The 20,762-nt window shown below is 42.8% G+C and overlaps 1 protein-coding gene across 3 annotated transcripts in view; it reads left to right on the top strand.

Annotated features, from left to right (window-relative positions):
* The first annotated feature begins 21 nt into the window (after positions 1 to 21).
* Positions 22 to 20,762, top strand: part of LOC115202260 (probable E3 ubiquitin-protein ligase HERC3) — a 40,219-nt gene continuing 19,478 nt past the window's right edge. The window contains exons 1-14 of one of the 3 annotated variants that reach the window (XM_029766281.1): positions 23 to 120; positions 1,112 to 1,472; positions 7,192 to 7,351; positions 8,064 to 8,140; positions 8,271 to 8,492; positions 8,741 to 8,832; positions 9,127 to 9,257; positions 9,586 to 9,749; positions 10,760 to 10,833; positions 11,895 to 12,019; positions 12,275 to 12,334; positions 13,746 to 13,857; positions 16,450 to 16,639; positions 20,230 to 20,393. In XM_029766281.1, coding sequence (XP_029622141.1) covers positions 1,247 to 1,472; positions 7,192 to 7,351; positions 8,064 to 8,140; positions 8,271 to 8,492; positions 8,741 to 8,832; positions 9,127 to 9,257; positions 9,586 to 9,749; positions 10,760 to 10,833; positions 11,895 to 12,019; positions 12,275 to 12,334; positions 13,746 to 13,857; positions 16,450 to 16,639; positions 20,230 to 20,393 — 1,797 coding nt within the window. In that variant the 5' untranslated portion in view covers positions 23 to 120; positions 1,112 to 1,246. Of the gene's footprint in view, positions 121 to 1,111; positions 1,473 to 7,191; positions 7,352 to 8,063; positions 8,141 to 8,270; positions 8,493 to 8,740; positions 8,833 to 9,126; positions 9,258 to 9,585; positions 9,750 to 10,759; positions 10,834 to 11,894; positions 12,020 to 12,130; positions 12,335 to 13,745; positions 13,858 to 16,449; positions 16,640 to 20,229; positions 20,394 to 20,762 lie in introns of those variants that run through there. The other 2 variants (XR_003879932.1, XM_029766282.1) reach the window with 2 other exon arrangements.

Genomic DNA, 20,762 nt, shown 5'->3' with positions numbered 1-20,762 from the left:
GTGGGTATAGAAGTGTAAACCCTAAATCACGTGTTGAGTGACGAAGAGCATCAACCTGCATCACAACTTCCTTGTTGTCGAAACGCCCAGCTAGTGGAATTCAGGAATGCATCTCTACAGGTAAAACGCAAGCCATTTTTTGCTTTAAATCACGTAGCTACGTTTTGTGCAATTGTTTACACTTCTATATTTGAACGTTGAAGGGTCTGTGAAATGCAGATAGATTGGCTAAATATGGCAAGCTTGCGAGTATTCTGCGAAATGGACGCATTTGTCAATCTCGTTAAGCCCAACCCGTTAGCTGTCGTTTTTATCCGAATAGCTAGTTACCGACCGCTAGCGGAGACGATGAAGTGACACGATTGACTAGCTACTGTAACTATATAGTTATAGGCTATAGCTAACTATATAACTTACAGTAGTTATACAGCCGTATAGTGGTCCCGTCCAGACGATATTGGATGTAAACATAGAGCAATAGTTGGAATCTTACGTCAGCTAAAGTATACCCATCTGCTAGCGCAAGCTCGGGAATCCTCCCTTGCACATTCATTCATTGTCAATGTAACACCCTTTCTGTCGTAACCATCACAACAACTATCATCATCCATAAGGCCTCTATCTAGCTATAAGCCACATGCGTAACTATGACACATGCAGAATTAATGTGTCTTGTCTGAGCGTGACAGATTGTATTTGTAAACTGAAAGTGCCACTTGACTTCCAAGGAAAGGAGGGGCCCATGTCTCCATGTTTACTTCCAAGAGGGCACCGAACCTTTAGAGCAGTCTCTCTCTGCCTTCACCTTGGCTAACTCTGTCCATAGCACGCACGTTGGGAGTGGATTGCGTTAAGGCAGGACAGTTTGGTGCTGCTTAAGAAGGGATTACAGAGGCACTGGGTTTATTTAAACAAGCTCCTGGTGCTTCCACCTTATCTTTTCACCGCTCACGTCACACCCGGCGACAGGCTCCACCCCCGCACCCAGCCACGCTTCATTTTAAAAACATGATCCAACAAATAAGATGATGAGTGCACTGTTATGGCCAATGATGTAATCTGACTACCATCTGACACCCTTCTCCTCCTCTCCCCTGTTTCTCCCTTCCAGGCTTGTGATTTACACCAAGGGGAGAAGGCAGGGCCACCTTCTAGCCTGAAGCTCTCCTCCTTCCCCTCCTGTCTTTCACTCTCTCCTTCCCTCCATCACTCTCTCTCTCTCCTTCCCTCCTTCCCACTCTAAGCCATGATGCTGTGTTGGGGCAGTACTGTGGAGGGCCAGCTGGGTATCGGCGGAGCGAGGGACCCCGTGTGCGAACCCCGGAGCTGCCAGGCGTTCAGTGGGCGCGGCCTGAAGGAGGTGGCGTGCGGCGGGCGCCATTCGCTATTCCTGTTGCGTGATGGGAGAGTGTACACGTGCGGCTCCAACCGCTGTGGGCAGCTGGGCCACGACAAGCCGGGGGACTCGCCAGGTAAGCTGCCAGTACCAGCCAATTAGCAATCTGCAGATGTTAGCTAACAAGCTAACACTGTTTGATGTTTATTTGTAGTACAATCTGTGTTTGTTGATATTGTGGGTGGATAAAAAAAATCTGCTATACTGAATGCCCAATCTAGTGGGATATTACGTCTTATTGTACTTGGCTGCAACTCTAACATGTAAGCGCAGGGAAATCTGCCAATGAGCAGATTGGCAGATTTGTTCTCTACTATAATGAAACGTTATACCTGTGTCACAACGTTTGTTTAGACCCCCCCCACTTAATACTACAGTAGCATTTAATCTATTTTGCAATGCAGACTATATGAATTGATGGTGGATTAGGTTCTATTTACTAAACAGAGGGATAATGCCTGGGAGGAAGGAGGTATGACAATCTTAAAGCTCATGTTATTTATGACATTTAGGCTGCATCCCAAATGGCACCCTATTTCCTATCAAGTGCGCTACTTCTACAGTGTAAATGTAGTGCACTATAAAGGAAATAGGGAGCCATTTGGTATGAATCCTCACTGGTAGCTCACTGGCTCCTAGGCTAAGCCAGGAGAGTTGATAGGTTGGAGGAGCACTATTTCTAGGACTCAGGAGTGTGTTGTCACTCACATGGCTGTTTAATGAGATCTCAGGCACCAATGATCTGCTCTGTTTGCATCGTGTGTGTGTGTGGGTGGAAGAGTAAGGGTCATATTTATGTTTAGCCATACAACCATACGCTTGACGACTGCATCTGGAAACCTCCACGAAACGTTGATTATTGTTGGAAGTACTCCCTTTGCCACCAGTCATTCTCAGAGCACTATTTCATTTAATAGGCCTATTTATTGACCAGTTGGGCCGATAACACCAGCCTTACCATGCGCAAAGGCAAGGATACAGTTTTTCTTCTCTGTACTGAAAGTGATCAGTCTTAACTTGACTGGTGACATTTTATACTTTTTTCTGAATTATATTAACAGTGGACTGACTAATGGACAAAATACTGAAATATTGTTTTTGGGTGAATTAGCCCTTTAAAGCGTCAAGCCTTAGTTGAAACAACAAAGCAGTCACCCCACTTCTATTTTGGTAAAAAGCTGAGGAATGGGCCTGGAGATATTTAAACGCTCTCAAAATCACAGGCAGAGCAATGTATGAAAGGACTGACCATCCAACATATCCAACTTATAGTTTTAAGCATGTTTAGAGGCTATACAGTGTTTGTTTACATTTACAATGTTTGCAAACATTGGAATAAAACAAGCTAATATTTGGGGTTCTGATGCGGTTTCACAAAGCTCATGACTTATTTATAAGTTATATTTTTCAAGAACAGATGGGTAGGTGTGTGTGTGTGTGTGTGTGTGTGTGTATGTATGTATGTATGTATGTATATATATATATTATATATACATACATACATACATACATACATACACAGTCGTATGAAAAAGTTTGGGCACCCCTCTGAGGCTACATAATAATTTACTCTGTCGTCACAGAAAATGATCACAGTGGCATGCCATTCATTTTCTAATAAAAGCTGAGTACTGGGGTATTGTCCAGACAAAGATTTTTAGTGTAGCAATATTAAGTTGTATGAAATCAGATGTGAAAAATAGGCTATGCAAAAATTTGGGCACCCTTGTCATTCTGTTGATTTGAATACCTGTAACTACTTAGCACTGATTAATTGGAACACACAATTGGTTTGGTGAGCTCATTAAGCCTTGAACTTCATAGACAAGTGCATCCAATCATGAGAAAAGGTATTTAAGTTGGCCAATTGCAAGTTGTTGTTCTCTTTGACTCTCTTCTGAAGAGTGGCAACATGGGGGCCTCAAAACAACTCTCAAATGACCTGAAAACAAAGATTGTTCAACATTATGGTTTAGAGGAAGGCTACAAAAAGCTATCGCATAGATGTAAGCTGTCAGTGTCCACTGTGAGGAACATAGTGAGGAAATGGAAGGCCACAGGCACAGTTCTTGTTAAGGCCAGAAGTGGCAGGCCAAGTAAAATATTGGAGAGGCAAAGGCGAAGGATGGTGAGAACGGTCAAAAACAGCCCACAGACCACCTCCAAAGACCTACAACCTCATTTTGCTGCAGATGGTGTCACTGTGCATGGTTCAACAATTCGGCGCACTTTGCACAAGGAGAAGCTGTATGGGAGAGTGATGCGGAAGAAGCCTTTTCTGCAGACACGCCATAAACCGAGTCGCTTGAGGTATGCAAACGCACATTTGGACAAGCCAGCTTCATTTTGGAATAAGGTGCTGTGGACTGATGAAACAAAGATTCAGTTATTTGGTCATAACAAGGGACGTTATGCATGGCGGCAAAAGAACACAGCGTTCCAAGAAAAACACTTGCTACCCACAGTAAAATTTGGTGGGGGTTCCATCATGCTGTGGGGCTGTGTGGCCAGTGCCGGTACTGGGAATCTTGTTAAAGTTGAGGGTCGCATGGATTCCACTCAATATCAGCAGATTCTTGGGAATAATGTTGAAGAATCAGTCACAAAGTTGAAGTTACGCCGGGGCTGGATATTTCAACAAGACAACGACCCAAAACACTGCTCAAAATCTACCCGGGCATTTATGCAGAGGAACAAGTACAATGTTCTGGAATGGCCATCCCAGTCCCCAGACCTGAATATCATTGAGAATCTGTGGGATGATTTGAAGCGGGCTGTCCATGCTCGGCAACCATCAAACCTAACTGAACTGGAGATGTTTTGTAAGGAGGAATGGTCCAAAATACCTTCATCCAGAATCCAGACACTCATTAGAGGCTATAGGAAGCGTCTAGAGGCTGTTATTTTAGCAAAAGGAGGCTCTACTAAATATTGATGTGATTTTTCTATTGGGGTGCCCAAATTTATGCACCTGTCTAATTTTGTTTTGATGCATATTGCACATTTTCTGTTAATCCAATAAACCTCATTTCACTACTGAAATATTACTGTGTCCATCAGTTATTTGATAGATCAAAATGAAGTTGCTGATCCAAACACCCAATTATTTATAAATGGAAATCATGGAAATTGTCAGGGGTGCCCAAACTTTTTCATACGACTGTATATCTACCTACCTACCTACCTACCTACCTACCTACCTACCTACCTACCTACCTACCTACCTACCTACCTACCTACCTACCTACCTACCTACCTACCTACCTACCTACCTACCTACCTACCTACCTACCTACCTACCTACCTACCTACCTACCTACCTACCTACCTACCTACCTACCTACCTACCTACCTACCTACCTACCTACCTACCTACCTATCTATCTATCTATCTATCTATCTTATCTTATCTTATCTTATCTTATCTTATCTTATCTTATCTTATCTTATCTTATCTTATCTTATCTTATCTTATCTTATCTTATCTTATCTTATCTTATCTTATCTTATCTTATCTTATCTTATCTTATCTTATCTTATCTTATCTTATCTTATCTTATCTTATCTTATCTTATCTTATCTTATCTTATCTTATCTTATCTTATCTTATCTTATCTTATCTTATCTTATCTTATCTTATCTTATCTTATCTTATCTTATCTTATCTTATCTTATCTTATCTTATCTTATCTTATCTTATCTTATCTTATCTTATCTTATCTTATCTTATCTTATCTTATCTTATCTTATCTTATCTTATCTTATCTTATCTTATCTTATCTTATCTTATCTTATCTTATCTTATCTTATCTTATCTTATCTTATCTTATCTTATCTTATCTTATCTTATCTTATCTTATCTTATCTTATCTTATCTTATCTTATCTTATCTTATCTTATCTTATCTTATCTTATCTTATCTTATCTTATCTTATCTTATCTTATCTTATCTTATCTTATCTTATCTTATCTTATCTTATCTTATCTTATCTTATCTTATCTTATCTACAAGTCCAAAAATGGATGTAGCAACTGAAGATTGAAACCTTAAAAACAGGCAATGTTAAACAAAGCCAATCTGTTGTTTTGTAAATAATCCATTATCAAAACAAGAAAAAAAATGTAATCCTTATTTTACCAGGTAAATTGACTGAGAACACATTTACAGCAACGACCAGGGGAATAGTTACAGGGGGATGAATGAGCCAATTGGAAGCAGGGGATGATTAGGTGGCCATGATGGTATGAGGGACAGCTTGGGAATTTAGCCAGGACACCAGGGTTAATACCCCTACTCTTACAATAAGTGCCATGGGATCTTTAGTGACCACAGAGAGTCAGGACACCCATTTAACATTCCATCCGAAAGACGGCACCCTACACAGGGCAATGTCCCCAATCACTGCCCTGGGGCATTGGGATATTTTGGGGGGGGACCAGAGGAAAAAGTGCCTCTTACTGGCCCTCCAACACCACTTCCAGCAGCATCTGGTCTCCCATCCAGGACCAACCCTGCTTAGCTGCTTAGCTTCAGAGGCAAGCCGGCAGTGAGATGCAGGGTGGTATGCTGCTGGCATATAAGACTTTGAGACTAAATGCCCTATAATGGTATATTTCTGCCACACAGGAAATTTGTATGACGCTGGAGTACAATACTGTATGCTGTGAAGTATGTTTCTCCTTTCATCTTATGACTGGTTTCTACTGTGCTGTGCGTGCCCGCATTCCAATGAAGCTGCTGCTCACTGCTGTATCGCATGCAAACCACCACCACCCAACCACTCTCTAGGCTACACGGTCGGCCACACAGATCTGTGTACTGGAACTGAGGCACGGCAGGAGGAGACTTGTTGGGATGCATTATTTAGTCATCACACACGTGTTCTTGACTTCCAATTCTCAGATGATATTTCATTGTAATTATAGCTGCTAAAGTGCCGAGGTATAATGTTAAGGTAAATCATTTTTAAGACACAAATGAAATAATTTAATTTGAAAGCAAAGCAGTCTGATGAAACTTATAGGCCTAATGCTGAGACATATATATATATATATTTTTTTAAATAATAAAGAAGTATTTTTCTCCAAGAGTGATTTGAACATATCAGATAAGAAATGACTGACATTAACCCCTTAATTTCTTCCTAACATGCCTCCATGATAAGTGAAACTTAAATGTGGAGCTAGATAGTTAGAAAGCACTGGGACATTCCAGAAGATGGTTGGTCAGATAGTGTATCCACACTAAATACTCAAAGTGGGTTTGGTCTCTATGGCTTCCAGACAAAGGCCTAGCATACCCTTCTAGAATGGTCATACCAGCAGAACAGACTAGAGGATACATTGAGAAAAGACACTTCCTTTTCCCATCCACAGTATAGTCTAAGATGCACCAGTCCTAAAACTGGTACAGGTGTAAGATCTTAATTTGACCAGTTTCTCACAGCAGGAAAATAATCCTGCAGCAACCAGAAATGTGGATTATTGTGTGGGTTATAGTTAATGTCCATTTTTGTAGTGGTTGATACATTTTTAGTTAGGGCAAATAAAGTCAGACATTTTAAAGTGAAAATTATAAACTTTAGAAGCCTTTTTAAACCTTGAATAGACTACAAGTTTGCGTGTCTTGCTATGCAGGACGTTTCCTGAAACAACCGGGTGATCAAATTAAGATCGTGCATTTGTAGATGTGGATCGTTCATTCTAGATACTAGTCTTTCTAGAGAGCCTGACAAAAATCTGTCATTCCCTCCCCACTCCTCCCTCCCCCTCCGTCCCTCCTCCTTACCCTTTAGAACTGGTGGTGGCCCTGGACACCCAGAAGATAGGGGTGGTATCGTGCGGCCAGGCCCACTCCATGGCGCTGAATGAGCACGGCCAGGTGTTTGCCTGGGGGGCCGGTGGAGGGGGCCAGCTGGGTCTGGGGACCGCTGAGGAGACCGTCCCAATCCCCAGGTGACCCAGCATGCTAGAACATACATTATTGAAGCTTTGCTGAGGAATAGCCTACTGGAAGAGGTACATGAAAACCAATGGAATTGTGAGAACTGCATGTGATGGCTAAATACAAGGAACGTATACTTTTTAAAACCAGAGCAGCAACATAGCGAGACTTCCAGGAAGGCTTACGAAACAGACCATGTTGGGTTTGAGAAGTCAATGAGAGAAGTGAGAAATTCTTGGTGGTTAATTTTTCTCAAAATCTAAAGGCACGACCGAGATTCCAGCCAATGTCTTCAGTAGTTGAACATGTTATTACTCCAACCTCGTGAAAGTGACAAACTGACACGTTTTAATTTTCGTCGAATACTACTTTATATCGAAGGAGTGCCTTTGATTTGACGGCCTGCGCAGTTCAGCGCTAGACGACTGTTCAACACGATGACGGGTTTCTGCGCATGGGCTTAGCTAGCCAACGTCGCCATGACGTCACCTACAGTGTGATCGGGGGTTTCTATTGGAGAAGCAGTTTCTGCCCATCTTCATGCTGTACTGTCTTTGCTGGGAGGGTTACAAAGGCTACAACACGTACGGTGTTCTAGATGTTGATTATACAGGGATTGTAAAGCTAACTGTACATTGCATGTGGTTGGTTAAAATCTGCCCAATACTGCACAGTTGTTCAGGCATTGGCCTCACAACTCAATGCAGCTCCTGTATTTCTCAGGTTGATCAAGAAGCTGTGCGAGCATCGCATCTCTCAAATAATGTGTGGCAACAAGCACTGCATCGCACTCTCTAAAGGTGAGAATGAAGCAAACAGCAACACCTCACACACTACCACTGATACTGTAGCGCTACACACCAAAGTTACTAGCTTAACGGTTAATGCCAGGCTAATGCTAGGCTAACCCCCTCCTCTTTTCTCTCCCAGACGGTCAGCTGTTCACGTGGGGCCAGAACTCAAGCGGTCAGCTGGGTTTGGGGAAGGGTGAGCCCAGCACCTTGTCTCCCCAGCCTGTCAAGTCTCTGTCAGGTATCCCCCTGGCTCAGATCACCGCAGGGGGAGACCACAGCTTCGCCCTGTCCCTCTCTGGAGCCGTGTTCGGCTGGGGCAAGAACAGCGCCGGACAGCTGGGGCTAAATGACAAACAGGGTAGGCTAACTAACTAACACGTCAATGAGACACACGTAGAGAGAAGTAATGCACTCCAATAGACTGATGAAGCCTGTTGGACTACAGACCCATAGCTATATGGGTCCAAATGCCCAATAATTTCTCCGATATGTGATTAAATGAATGATGGCTTGTAAGCAGTTCATAAGCAGACCTTCATATAAAGCAATGTGATGTTCTGAAGGTAACACGGGAATATGTGTGTGTGTGTTACTTCCTTTCTACAGACCGGTCTGTTCCTTGCCACATCAAGTTCCTCAGATCCCAAAAAGTGGTTTATATCAGCTGTGGAGACGAGCATACAGCTGCCCTCACCAAGGTGAGGAACACAACGGTCCTCCTGTGTATCTGTCATGTGTTTATAGTCATGTAATGAAGCTCTCATATAGTCTTCAGGTGATGGTGGGATTTGAGAAAGCACAGTACTGAAAAAGGACCTGCTGTCTCGTAAAACCTTTAATCCATGAACGTGTTCATGCCTTTGCAGAATTCTCATGTTTGTTTTGGAGGGTGAGGAATATGCATGTGGAATTGTGTTGAGCTATGACACTGTCCTTTAGCATTCCTTCTCGCATACTTTATTGTAATTGAAGCCTCGCTCTGTGTTTGACAGGATGGGGGTTTGTTTACGTTTGGGGACGGCTCTCGGGGTCAACTGGGTCATGACTCCACCAACAGCGAACCTCTACCCAGACAGGTGCAGGAGCTGATGGGCAGCGAGGTTTCCCAGATTGCCTGTGGCAGGTACTGCACAACGTAGCCTGGTCGCGTAGCACAGCCTAGCAAAGCACAGCCTAGCAAAGCACAGCCTAGCAAAGCACAGCCTAGCAAAGCATAGCCTAGCAAAGCAAAGCATAGCCTAGCAAAGCATAGCCTAGCAAAGCGAAAGCCTAGCAAAGCGAAAGCCTAGCAAAGCGAAAGCCTAGCAAAGCGAAAGCCTAGCAAAGCGAAAGCCTAGCATAGCAGTACAATCGAGTACAGGTTAACATCAGATAAGTTATGGTATGACTACTTGCCTTCTCTGTCCTAGATTCCTCATACTCTCTCTCTATCTTCTCCGTCTCGGTTTCAGACACCACACCCTGGCGTTTGTGCCTTCCTCCGGTCTGGTGTATGCTTTCGGTTGTAACACCAATGGTCAGCTGGGCACCGGGACACGAGGTGACATCAAAAGCCCACTTCCTGTCAAAAGCAGCCTCACAGGAAGGCTCACAGGAAGTCCTCGTCATATGTCAGGTAACTGGATGACTCACGACACCTGTGCCTCTCAAGTCAGTTATTGAGAAGCCAGCCATGAGATATGATCCTAAACTTTAGACGCTATGTCTATTGAACCCATGGAGACATCTTATAGCTATGTACAATTGTTCATTCTGAAAGTGACTATAATTGGTTTTTAAAGAGAAGGCACACTAGGACGTTGAAAGGAACAGCACACGAGTGCAAGGACTCGTTCAGATACGTCTACAGCCTGTTCAGTGAGTCATATAATGTACTGTATATAAAACTATGGCTGGAGGGAGAAAGGTCACTAGGTCACTATAATACGCTTATTAACCATGCATATTAAAAGTATATGAAGGGGATAAATTCAATGTTCAAAGAATGAAATAGTACCAAAATATCCCCATGTGGTAAAATGTTTGACATTATTTCAGCAACACGGATGTTTCTAGAGTGACCTGTGTTAGGTTGTGAGTGAGTTAGAGGCCTATGAAACAGGATTCTCAGTGTTTAACACACTGATTGATGGTCTTTGAGGAGGATTGCTTAGCTTGTATTGCTTTCCTGCCATCTAGTGGACTAAATCTAAATGTAGGGAGCTTCTCGGTGTAGGGCAGCGTTTCCCAAACTGGGGAACCCAGGGGGTGCACATTTAGTTTTTTGCCCTAGCGCTACACAGCTGGTTCAAATAATCAACTCGTCATCAAGCTTTGGTTCTTTGAATCAGCTGTGTACTAGAGCAAAAACCAAAATATGCACCTTTTGGAGTTTGGAAAATGCTTGTGTAGGGTGAAGATGCCCCTAGACACTGATCTTGGGTTAGCATTTTTCCCCCACTAATAGTTAAGATTAGAATTGGGGGGAAGGGAAGCTGATCCTAGATCTGTCCCAAGGGGAAACTTGACTCAGGAGCTATTTTCTATAAGCATAAACTGTTCCTATAAGCATAAACCACAATGCTGTTGAGCTAGCCAATTTAAACCAACAGTCAGTAACTCTTTCCTCTCCTTTCCTCTTTCTAGGGCCAGATCATTATGCCATTACAAAAATCAACTGTGGAGGGGACCATAACTTCCTATTGTACTCAGATGAAAAGGTAAAGGACTTCACAGAATCGTTTCTCTGCTTTTGGTCATTAACTGATATAATAGTACAGGGACCGTATTCATAAAGCATCTCAGAATTGGAGTGATCTAGGATCAGTTTAACCTTTTAGATCATAATGAATAAGATCACATGCACAGGGGGCCCTGATCCTAGATCAGCTCTTACTCTGAGACGCTTTATGAGTACAGGCCCAGACATTGAATTGAAAGACATTCAATTTTCTCTTTCAGGGATGGGAAGAATATGCTTTAGACCAGGGTTCTCCACCTTGTTCCTGGGGAGCTACCCTCCTTTAGGTTGTTTATCCAACCCCAGTTGTAACTAACCTGGTTCAGCTTGTCAACCATTTCATTAATAGAATCATGTGCGCTAGATTAGGGTTTTAGTAAAAAACCTACAGGACGGTAGCTCTCCAGGAACAGGGTTAGAGAGCTCTGCTATAGACCTAGTAGTGAGGAAGGATGCTAATGTGTTTTCATTAAGTGAGTCAGTTCTAGTTTCCTGCCATTAGGTGGAGCTGTTGCTCCAGTTATTGACCAGCTGGAATGTCTGGACGGTCTCTGCTCTGGACAGAGATCTAAGACCAAGGCTGTGTCCCAATTATTTGTCCTAACTCCCAGAATGTGCACCTGTTCACTTGTTCGAAAGAAAAGACTGGTATAATAAATATGGTGGAAACTCCCTCTAGCCGATGCCTCCACCAATCCAAGGCTTTTAGATTTGTGGGAAGTAGTGAATGAGATATTACTGTGATGCACCCCAAGTAGGCTACATCTGTCTACAACGGATATCCTCCTGTTGATTGCCAGGAATGTGACTTGATAACACCAACACACAGATAGATACTCTCCCTACAATGTACTTGGACCTCTCAGAGTATTTATTTTATCTGCAAGTGGGAAAGGGAATGAACCCAAAACACACGTCTCTCGATAGCCTTGTAATGTCTACAGTGGAAGCGCTATCGAGAATAACAATGCTAAATGTAGCCGACTAGCTGATGTGCTACGTTACCTTGACTCCCCCCTGACCCCCTTCTCTCCTCTACAGAGTTCCACCGCTCCTGAAGACTTCCGCGTCACTAACATCAGTAGAAGCATCTCTTTGATAAATGATGCCAGTTTGAATACGTGGAGGATGAAACTCCTAGACAACACAGATTCCACTATCACCAAGTAAGTCAGTGATATGAGTTATTTGGGGAATCGATTCGATTTATCTTGAAAATGTGTTTTTTGTGAACAATCGTTTATCGTTTCCTATGCAGAGAATGACATTTCTTTTAGCAGGACGAGGATCCTGTGCTGACCCTTTTTGGCTTCAGCAGCTGGAAGCTCTAGACCACTCTGAAGACTGGTATCCGTTTGATCTTGTTTCAATTGATTGATATCATTTCCTGCATTTATGTCTTGGTCTCCCTCTGCTTTTAGTGACGTCATTCTCCTGCTGTCTTCCACCGCCTGTTGGAACGCCAGCTTCCTGGATGAGAGGTGAGCATTGATTGAAAGCCTATCCAGTTATTTCACCTGTTTGGAAGGAGACCAGGAAAGGAAGCCATGAGTATTGAGTCACACCCGGTATCTCTCTCTTATGTCTTGTGGGAAAAGGCAGAGCGCTCACAGAGGACAAAATCATGTCCTTAATGTCCTTGTCCGACCAACACTCATTCCCATCATGTGCCTACAATTCAGAACTGCTGACCATAGGGCAAGAGACTCCAGGGAAATACTCCTATCTAGACACACTGTACAGACACACTGACATTCCATTAGAGATCCGTGCGGAGATAAAGCGCAGATGGCGTGTATGAGGGAGGGGTGGCCATTTTGTGCTGATTCTCCGCCAGATGCCTATCACTTCATGGGAACGACCCCTAGTTCCGACCCCATCAGTGTAATGGTGTCCTCTAGACTAGAGAAGACCAATAAGCACCTTACTGTATGTCCTGCCCTCTCTTCTAAAGCAGCATGTCCTAAAACCTACTGGATTTAACAGTTATATAAAACACTGGCAGGTTAAGCCATTAACTCAACTGGGAGGGAGAGAGACTATGTGTTGCTGGTAGTATGTTATGTTCTCAATCTCACATCTGTTATTGTTTGTGGAGGTCACTCATTTGTGATGGCATCATGTGGGTCGCCCAAGAACGGCTGCACGGTGTTCCTAAAACTAATTGGCTCAATTTGGACCCTTAGAGTATGAAACACACACACAGCATGCCACAAAGCTGCCTGATTTCGGTGGGTACAGAACCACTGTTCCCTAGCTAGCATAACTCCTCTCTACGTGTTAGTGCTTATCGTTCTGGTCGGAGTCTCTGTTTACCAAACAGTCACACAAACCCAAATCTGGTTTATTATGGCTTAATTATGTTTTTTTTTTTATATATCTGGAGGTTGTCTGTAAATAGTCGCTCACACACACACAACACCCCTGGCAGAGTTCACAAGATAAAGCAGTGAATGTGGTTTGGAATGGGCTTAAATACCTGGAGGCTCTGACTAGACTTAATGTATGGTCCCTGTTCATTCCTGGGGGTGGGGGCTGTGTTTGTTTTTCTGTTTAGGTCTTAGAGCTACTATACCCTGCAGTGGGCTCACACAACTGCCACGTGCCCAGTTAGTCTCTAGTTTATATTCTATCTAACCCAGAGGAACGTGTTGTGTGTTCTATTCATCAATGGTTCTACACAAAGACATGGATTTAGTCCAGCCATTTATTTACATCTCTGCTGATGAGTTTTAAAAGGGATGTTCTTGTATTTTGAGCGGAACTTCCCTTTTAAGCGCCACAGTTAAAACTGATGAAAAGTCTGGGTAGCTTATCATGGGTTTTTCTGTTTGGTAATTTTTTGGGGAGTTTGGTCTTAAAGGCTCTTTTGTTCTTTGTTTGTTCCCCCAGTGATGACAGCCATTTTAAGACCAACCCTAAAGTCCCTGGCATCGATCTCAACTCAGTCCGCCTGCTGTTTGAGACACTCAGTAAACCGCCCTTCGCCAGACTACTGGAGCAGGTAACGTCTCCACTCTCCTGTACCATGTCTTATCCCAATACCTGAAAGCGGGACCCTCCCTATGCTCAAAAACCTGGGTATGCATAGTTAAAGTGGCCTCCTCCTTCCATCATCTGCACTGATATGAAAACACAGTGAAAGCAATATGAACGATGACCACTGGGTTTCAGGTCTTTGGTTCTTTCACATAGCAGCAGGGGAAGGAAAGGAGATAAGGAGAAAACACTCTAGACACTAAAGGTGCACTATGTAGAAATCGCTCAGCCGTTTCCTGGTTGCTAAAATTCAGATAGTTCGCCTGATTTCAGTTTACGTGACAAAACAAGCAAGTATAGTGTAGGTAATCATTGTACCATCTAAACCGCTGTGAAATATATTTTCCATAACCACAAATATTGGTATTTTCAGCTTTTTGAAACTTGTGTACAAAACCAAAAGTAAAAGACGCAAAAACTCAACTTAAAAATGGGAAGCATAGAAATAGTGCACATAGATCTACCGCTTCTTAACTTGCTTACAATGACAGATCTATAACTCACATTTATATGTACATTTGGTTGGGTCGCCCAAAAATGACACATTGCAGCTTTAAAGATGGAATCTGCAGTAGGGGAAGCGGCGCCACTGGCCACCCCACCACCGTTGTTGTTTTTGTTGAGCTGAGGAGCGTCGTGCAACATGGTAAAAAAAAAGAAAGAAGTACATGTGCTCTTCTATCGCCCGTGCAGTGATGGGGAAAAAACTGTTGTTTGCAGTAACTCCTTTGTTGTAATATAGAAAACAGACGTGGCTGTTTCACCATTAAATATTCTAGATTTAATTGTGATGTACCCCGGGTTTTGACTGTTAAGCTACTTGGTTCTATCCATCTACTCATAAATGTGTTATGACTGAGCGAATAATAGCATTTACAAATCCCCTTTACAGGGTCATTGTCATGGCAACCCTATCATACAGAGTCGTGGTTTATGTTTTGACTCAAATGCAATATTTGAATCCAAGGACATAAAGCCATTTCTGTCTGTCAACATACTGACTCAAATCTTTAGCCACTTTAATAATTAGAAATTGGATGCAATAGACGTATAACTAGTGACTTTAAACAATGCCACTTTATATAATGTTTACATACCCTACATTACTCATCTCATATCTATAAACTGTACTCTATCCAATCTACTGCATCTTGTCTATGCCACTCGGCCATCGCTCATCCATATATTTGTATGTACATATTCTTATTCATTCCTTTACACTTGTGTATAAGGTAGATGTTGTGAAATTGTTAGATTACTTGTTAGATATTACTGCACGGTCGGAACTAGAAGCACAAACATTTCGCTACACTCGCATTAACATCTGCTAACCATGTATATGTGACCAATAAAATTTGATTTGTCTGGTTTTGGAACACCCTTTGACCCGTACACTCTTAGAAAAAAGGGTTCCAAAGGGGTTTTTCGCCTGTCCCCATAGGATAACCGTTTTGGTTCCAGGTAGAACTGTTTTTGGTTCCAGGTAGAACCCTTTTTGGTTCCATGTAGAACCATCTGTAAAAAGGGTTCTACATGGAACCAAAAAGGGTTCTACATGGAACCAAAAAGGGTTGTACATGGAACCAAAAAGGGTTGTACATGGAACCAAAAAGGGTTCTACCTGGAACCAAAAAGGGTTCTTCAAAGGGTTATCCTATGGGGACAGCCGAAGAATCCTTTGAGGTTGTAGATGGCACCTGCGTCTGTTAGACCTAGCCAGCAGCACTTTGGACTGAGCTATGTAGTAGAGTAAAATAGGGGTGTTCAGGGTACACTGCTCCCTACGCTTGGTTTTAATGGCTGGAGAGTATCATAGGCCACGGCATTGAATTCCCATGCCACATATGAACTATGTCCCCCGTTGACTTCTGAAATGGTCCAGCACACATTACACATCATTTCAGTAAGATCAACACATACTCTGCTGGGTTTTGATGGTTTCAGGCAGAATGCTTACTGGACTGAGGTCATGAGGTTCAGAGCTAGCTAGCCCGCTAATAATATGTTAGGGATTTTGGGGCTTCTCAACCTAACTTGATTTATTGCGTTCTATAAAGATCAGGCAGCATTAGCAACCAGCCAACCACAGGAGGCCTCTCCCAAAACATTTTCCTGTGATGTTTTTGTCCTTTTGCCGAGACCAGCTAATTCTTTTAGATTTTGTAAAAAGCTATCCCTGTTCCGACATTAAAAATATTGTTTCGTGTTGGTACAGAATTGCAAAGTTGAAAATGCATTTCTTAATCAATATCAAGTATCTCCCAATTCTTCGCCATTGGTCAGTTATAGTTTCAATTTAAAAAACTTCAGTTACTCTACTTAACTCATATCATAATATACTCATTTAGTTAGATCTCCATTAGCAAATGAAAAGAACAAGCATTGTGATGTACAGTTAACCGGTTGTACGGACAGCTGTTAGGGGATATTTTGATGGATGATTTTAAAATGATGTATCCATCTCTCTCTCTCTCTCTCTCTCTCTCTCTCTCTCTCTCTCTCTCTCTCTCTCTCTCTCTCTCTCTCTCCCTCCATCCATGTGTTTCTGTCCTGCCAGGCCACTAAGAGTTTTGAGAGCCTGCTGATCCCCCAGCTGCCCTGCTCTCCCCCTGACGTTGAGGCCATGAGGATCTACCTGATCCTGTCGGAGTGTCCCGCCCTGCACGACTCCAAGAACTACATCACCCTCACCATCCCCCTAGCCATGGCCATACTCCGCCTGGATGCCAACCCCAGCAAAGTGCTTGGTAGGGGGGGAACATAGTTGCATTTCAAGCACACACACATGCACAATCACATGTTAATGTACTATGTACATTGTATGCACACAGACACCCATACGTGCGCACGCACACACACATCGACGGGGCTGTAGTGGAGCAGGTCGAGAGCTTCTAGTTTCTCTGTGTCTACATCACTAAGGATCTATCATGGTCCACACAAACCAACACAGTCGTGGCGGGGCACGACATTACCTCTTCCCCCTCTGGAGCCTGTAAAGATTTGGCATGGGCCCTCAGATTCTTAAAGTTTTTAGAGCTGCACCATTGAGAGCATCTTGACTGGCTGCATCACCACTTGCTATGGCAACTGCTTGGCATCTAGCTGCAAGGCTATACAGAGGGTAGTGGGTACAGCCATGTACATCACTGGGGCCGAGCTCCCTGCCATCCAGGACCTCTATACCAGGCGGTGTCAGAGGAAGGCCCTAAAAATTATCAAAGACTCCAGCCACCCTAGTCATAGCATGTTCTCTCTGCTACCGCATAGCAAGTGGTACCGATGCACCAAGTCTGGAACCAACAGGAACCTGAACAGCTTCTATCCTCAAGTCATAAGACCGTTAAATAGTAATCAATAGCTACCTGGACTATCTGCATTGACCCTTTTTGTACTAACTCATCACATATGCTGCTGTTACTGTTTATATATCCTGTAGCCTAGTCACTTTATCTCTACCTACAGTTGAAGTCGGAAGTTTACATACACTTAGGTTGGAGTCATTAACTCGTTTTTCAACCACTCCACAAATGTCTTGTTAACAAACTATAGTTTTGGCATCTACTTTGTACATGACACAAGTAATTTTTCCAACAATTGTTTACAGACAGATTATTTCACTTTATAATTCACTGTATAGCAATTCCAGTGGGTCAGAAGTTTACATACACTAAGTTGACTGTGCCTTTAAACAGCTTGGAAAATTCCAGAAAATGATGTCATGGCATTAGAAGCTTCTGATAGGCTAATTGACAACATTTGAGTAAATTGGAGGTGTACCTGTGGATGTATTTCAAGGCCTACCTTCACACTCAGTGCCTCTTTGCTTGACATCATGAGAGAATTAAAAGGAATCAGCCAAGACAAAATTGTAGACCTCCACAAGTCTGGTTCATCCTTGGGAGCAATTTCCAAATGCCTGAAGTTACCACGTTCATCTGTACAAACAATAGTATGCAAGTATAAACACCATGGGACTACGCAGCCGTCATACTGCTCAGGAAGGAGACGCGTTCTGTCTCCTAGAGATGAACGTACTTTGGTGTGAAACGTGCAAATCAATCCCAGAACAACAGCAAAGGACCTTGTGAAGATGCTGGAGGAAACAGGTACAAAAGTATCTATATCCACAGTAAAACGAATCCTATGTCGACATAACCTAAAAGGCCACTCAGCAAGGAAGAAGCCACTGCTCCAAAACCGCCATAAAAATGCCAGACTATGGTTTGCAACTGCACATGGGGACAAAGATCGTACTTTTTGGAGAAATGTCCTCTGTTTGGCCATAATGACCATCGTTATGTTTGGAGGAAAAATGGGGATGCTAGCAAGCCGAAGAACACCATCCCAATTGTGAAGCAAGGGGGTGGCAGCATCGTGTTGTGGGGGTGCTTTGCTGCAGGAGGGACTGGTGCACTTCACAAAATAGATGGCATTATGAGGGAGGAAGGAAAATGTTGTGGATATATTGAAGCAACATCTCAAGACATCAGTCGGGAAGTTAAAGCTTTGTCGCAAATGGGTCTTCCAAATGGACAATGACCCCAAGCATACTTCCAAAATTGTGGCAAAATGGCTTAAGGACAACAAAGCCTATAGATAATTTGTGGGCAGAACTGAAAAAGCATGTGCGATCAAGGAGGCCTACAAATCTGACTCAGTTACACCAGCTCTGTCAGGAGCAAAATTCACCCAACTTATTGTGGGAAGCTTGTGCAAGGCTACCCAAAATGTTTGACCAAAGTTAAACAATTTAAAGGCAATGCTACCAAATACTAATTGAGTGTACGTAAACTTCTGACCCACTGGGAATGTGATGAAAGAAATAAAAGCTGAAGTAAATCATTCTCTCTACGATTATTCTGACATTTCACATTCTTAAAATAAAATGGTGATCCTAACTGACTTAAGACTGAATTTTTACTAGGATTAAATATCAGGAATTGTGAAACTGAGTTTAAATGTATTTGGCTAAGGTGTATGTAAACTTCCGACTTCAACTGTATATGTACATATCTACCTCAATTACTCTGTATCCCTGCACATCGACTCGGTACTGGTACCCTGTGTTTATAGCAAAGTTATCGTTACTCATTGTATATTTACTCCTTGGGTTTTCTTTCTATTATTTTTTATTTTTATTTTTGTCTTTGTGTTGTTGGGAAGGGTCCGTCAGTAAGCATTTCACTGTTAGTCCACACATGTTGTTTACGAAGCATATGACAATTTAAATTTGATTTGGTTTGACACAAACATGCAGGTACACCGGTGCACAGACAAATACCCTCATGCATACAAATGTGCTGAACAGTGTTTGATACTGTATAAACTGTACACCTCAGTCTACCACAAATACTCTTTCTCCGTACTGCACAGTCAGTCCCAGGAAAATGGCAGTTATTCAACCGTCATAATGGTATACACTTCATGTGTACAGTGCATCACATGGCACTTCTGCCATACTTTTAAATATACAATGTCACAGCAGGTTCCCTTTAAAAGATGCTGGAATGTGATGTGGTGTCTTGTTTTCTGTCTCCCATAGATGACTGGTGGTGTGTTACATTATGGATCCACGTAGATAACTGGTGGTGTGTTATATTATGGATCCCCGTAGATAACTGGTGGTGTGTTATATTCTGGATCCCCGTAGATAACTGGTGGCGTGTTATATTCTGCATCCCCGTAGATAACTGGTGGTGTGTTACATTATGGATCCACGTAGATAACTGGTGGTGTGTTATATTATGGATCCCCGTAGATAACTGGTGGTGTGTTATATTCTGGATCCCCGTAGATAACTGGTGGCGTGTTATATTCTGCATCCCCGTAGATAACTGGTGGCGTGTTATATTCTGCATCCCCGTAGATAACTGGTGGTGTGTTACATTATGCATCCCCGTAGATAACTGGTGGTGTGTTACATTATGGATCCCCGTAGATAACTGGTGGTGTGTTACATTATGGATCCCCGTAGATAACTGGTGGTGTGTTACATTATGGATCCCCGTAGATAACTGGTGGTGTGTTACATTATGGATCCCCGTAGATAACTGGTGGTGTGTTACATTATGGCTCCCCGTAGATAACTGGTGGCGTGTTATATTCTGGATCCCCGTAGATAACTGGCGGCGTGTTATATTCTGGATCCCCGCAGATAACTGGCGGCGTGTTATATTCTGGATCCCCGCAGATAACTGGCGGCGTGTTATATTCTGGATCCCCGCAGATAACTGGCGGCGTGTTATATTCTGGATCCCCGCAGATAACTGGCGCCGTGTTATATTCTGGATCCCCGTAGATAACTGGTGGTGTGTTATATTCTGGATCCCCGCAGATAACTGGTGGTGCCTGGTGGACGGCGGTGTGTTCTCCAGGCTGGTGGACATGTATAAGAGCATCGTGGTGTTCCTGTTAACCGGAGGAAAGGCCCTGCTCGTCCCTGTCTTCCTAGAAAACTACACCAGTGCCACGCTAAAGCTTCTAGAGAAACTTCATAAGGTAACGTTTCCTGCTAATGCTCATGGGGAAATTTCATTAGGTCATTCTTTACATAAAAGTTTATCTAGATACTTCACAAGTTAAAGTTTTATACTAAAGCTTGTGGAGAAACTTCAAGAGGTGTTATGATTCCCGGCCTAAAGCATAGGTCAACTGTGCCAATAGGATCCTTTTTTAAAAGGTTAGGAACACATGAGGTGTCCATTTTTTTTTTAAAGAATGTCGGTAATGCAAAAAACAAGTTTACAGAATTGTGGGAAAATATCAAGAATATGCATGATATCCTTTTATATATATAAATGTATCAAACCGCAAGAGACTTCCTGGTATAAAATAAAGGTAAACAATCATAATGATGGGGGTGTGTGT

This window comes from Salmo trutta, chromosome 11, assembly GCF_901001165.1.
Source record: "Salmo trutta chromosome 11, fSalTru1.1, whole genome shotgun sequence".
In the NCBI taxonomy this organism is placed as follows: domain Eukaryota; kingdom Metazoa; phylum Chordata; class Actinopteri; order Salmoniformes; family Salmonidae; genus Salmo; species Salmo trutta.
Note: the sequence above shows the minus strand (reverse complement) of the source record. Positions and strands in the feature narration are given on the sequence as shown.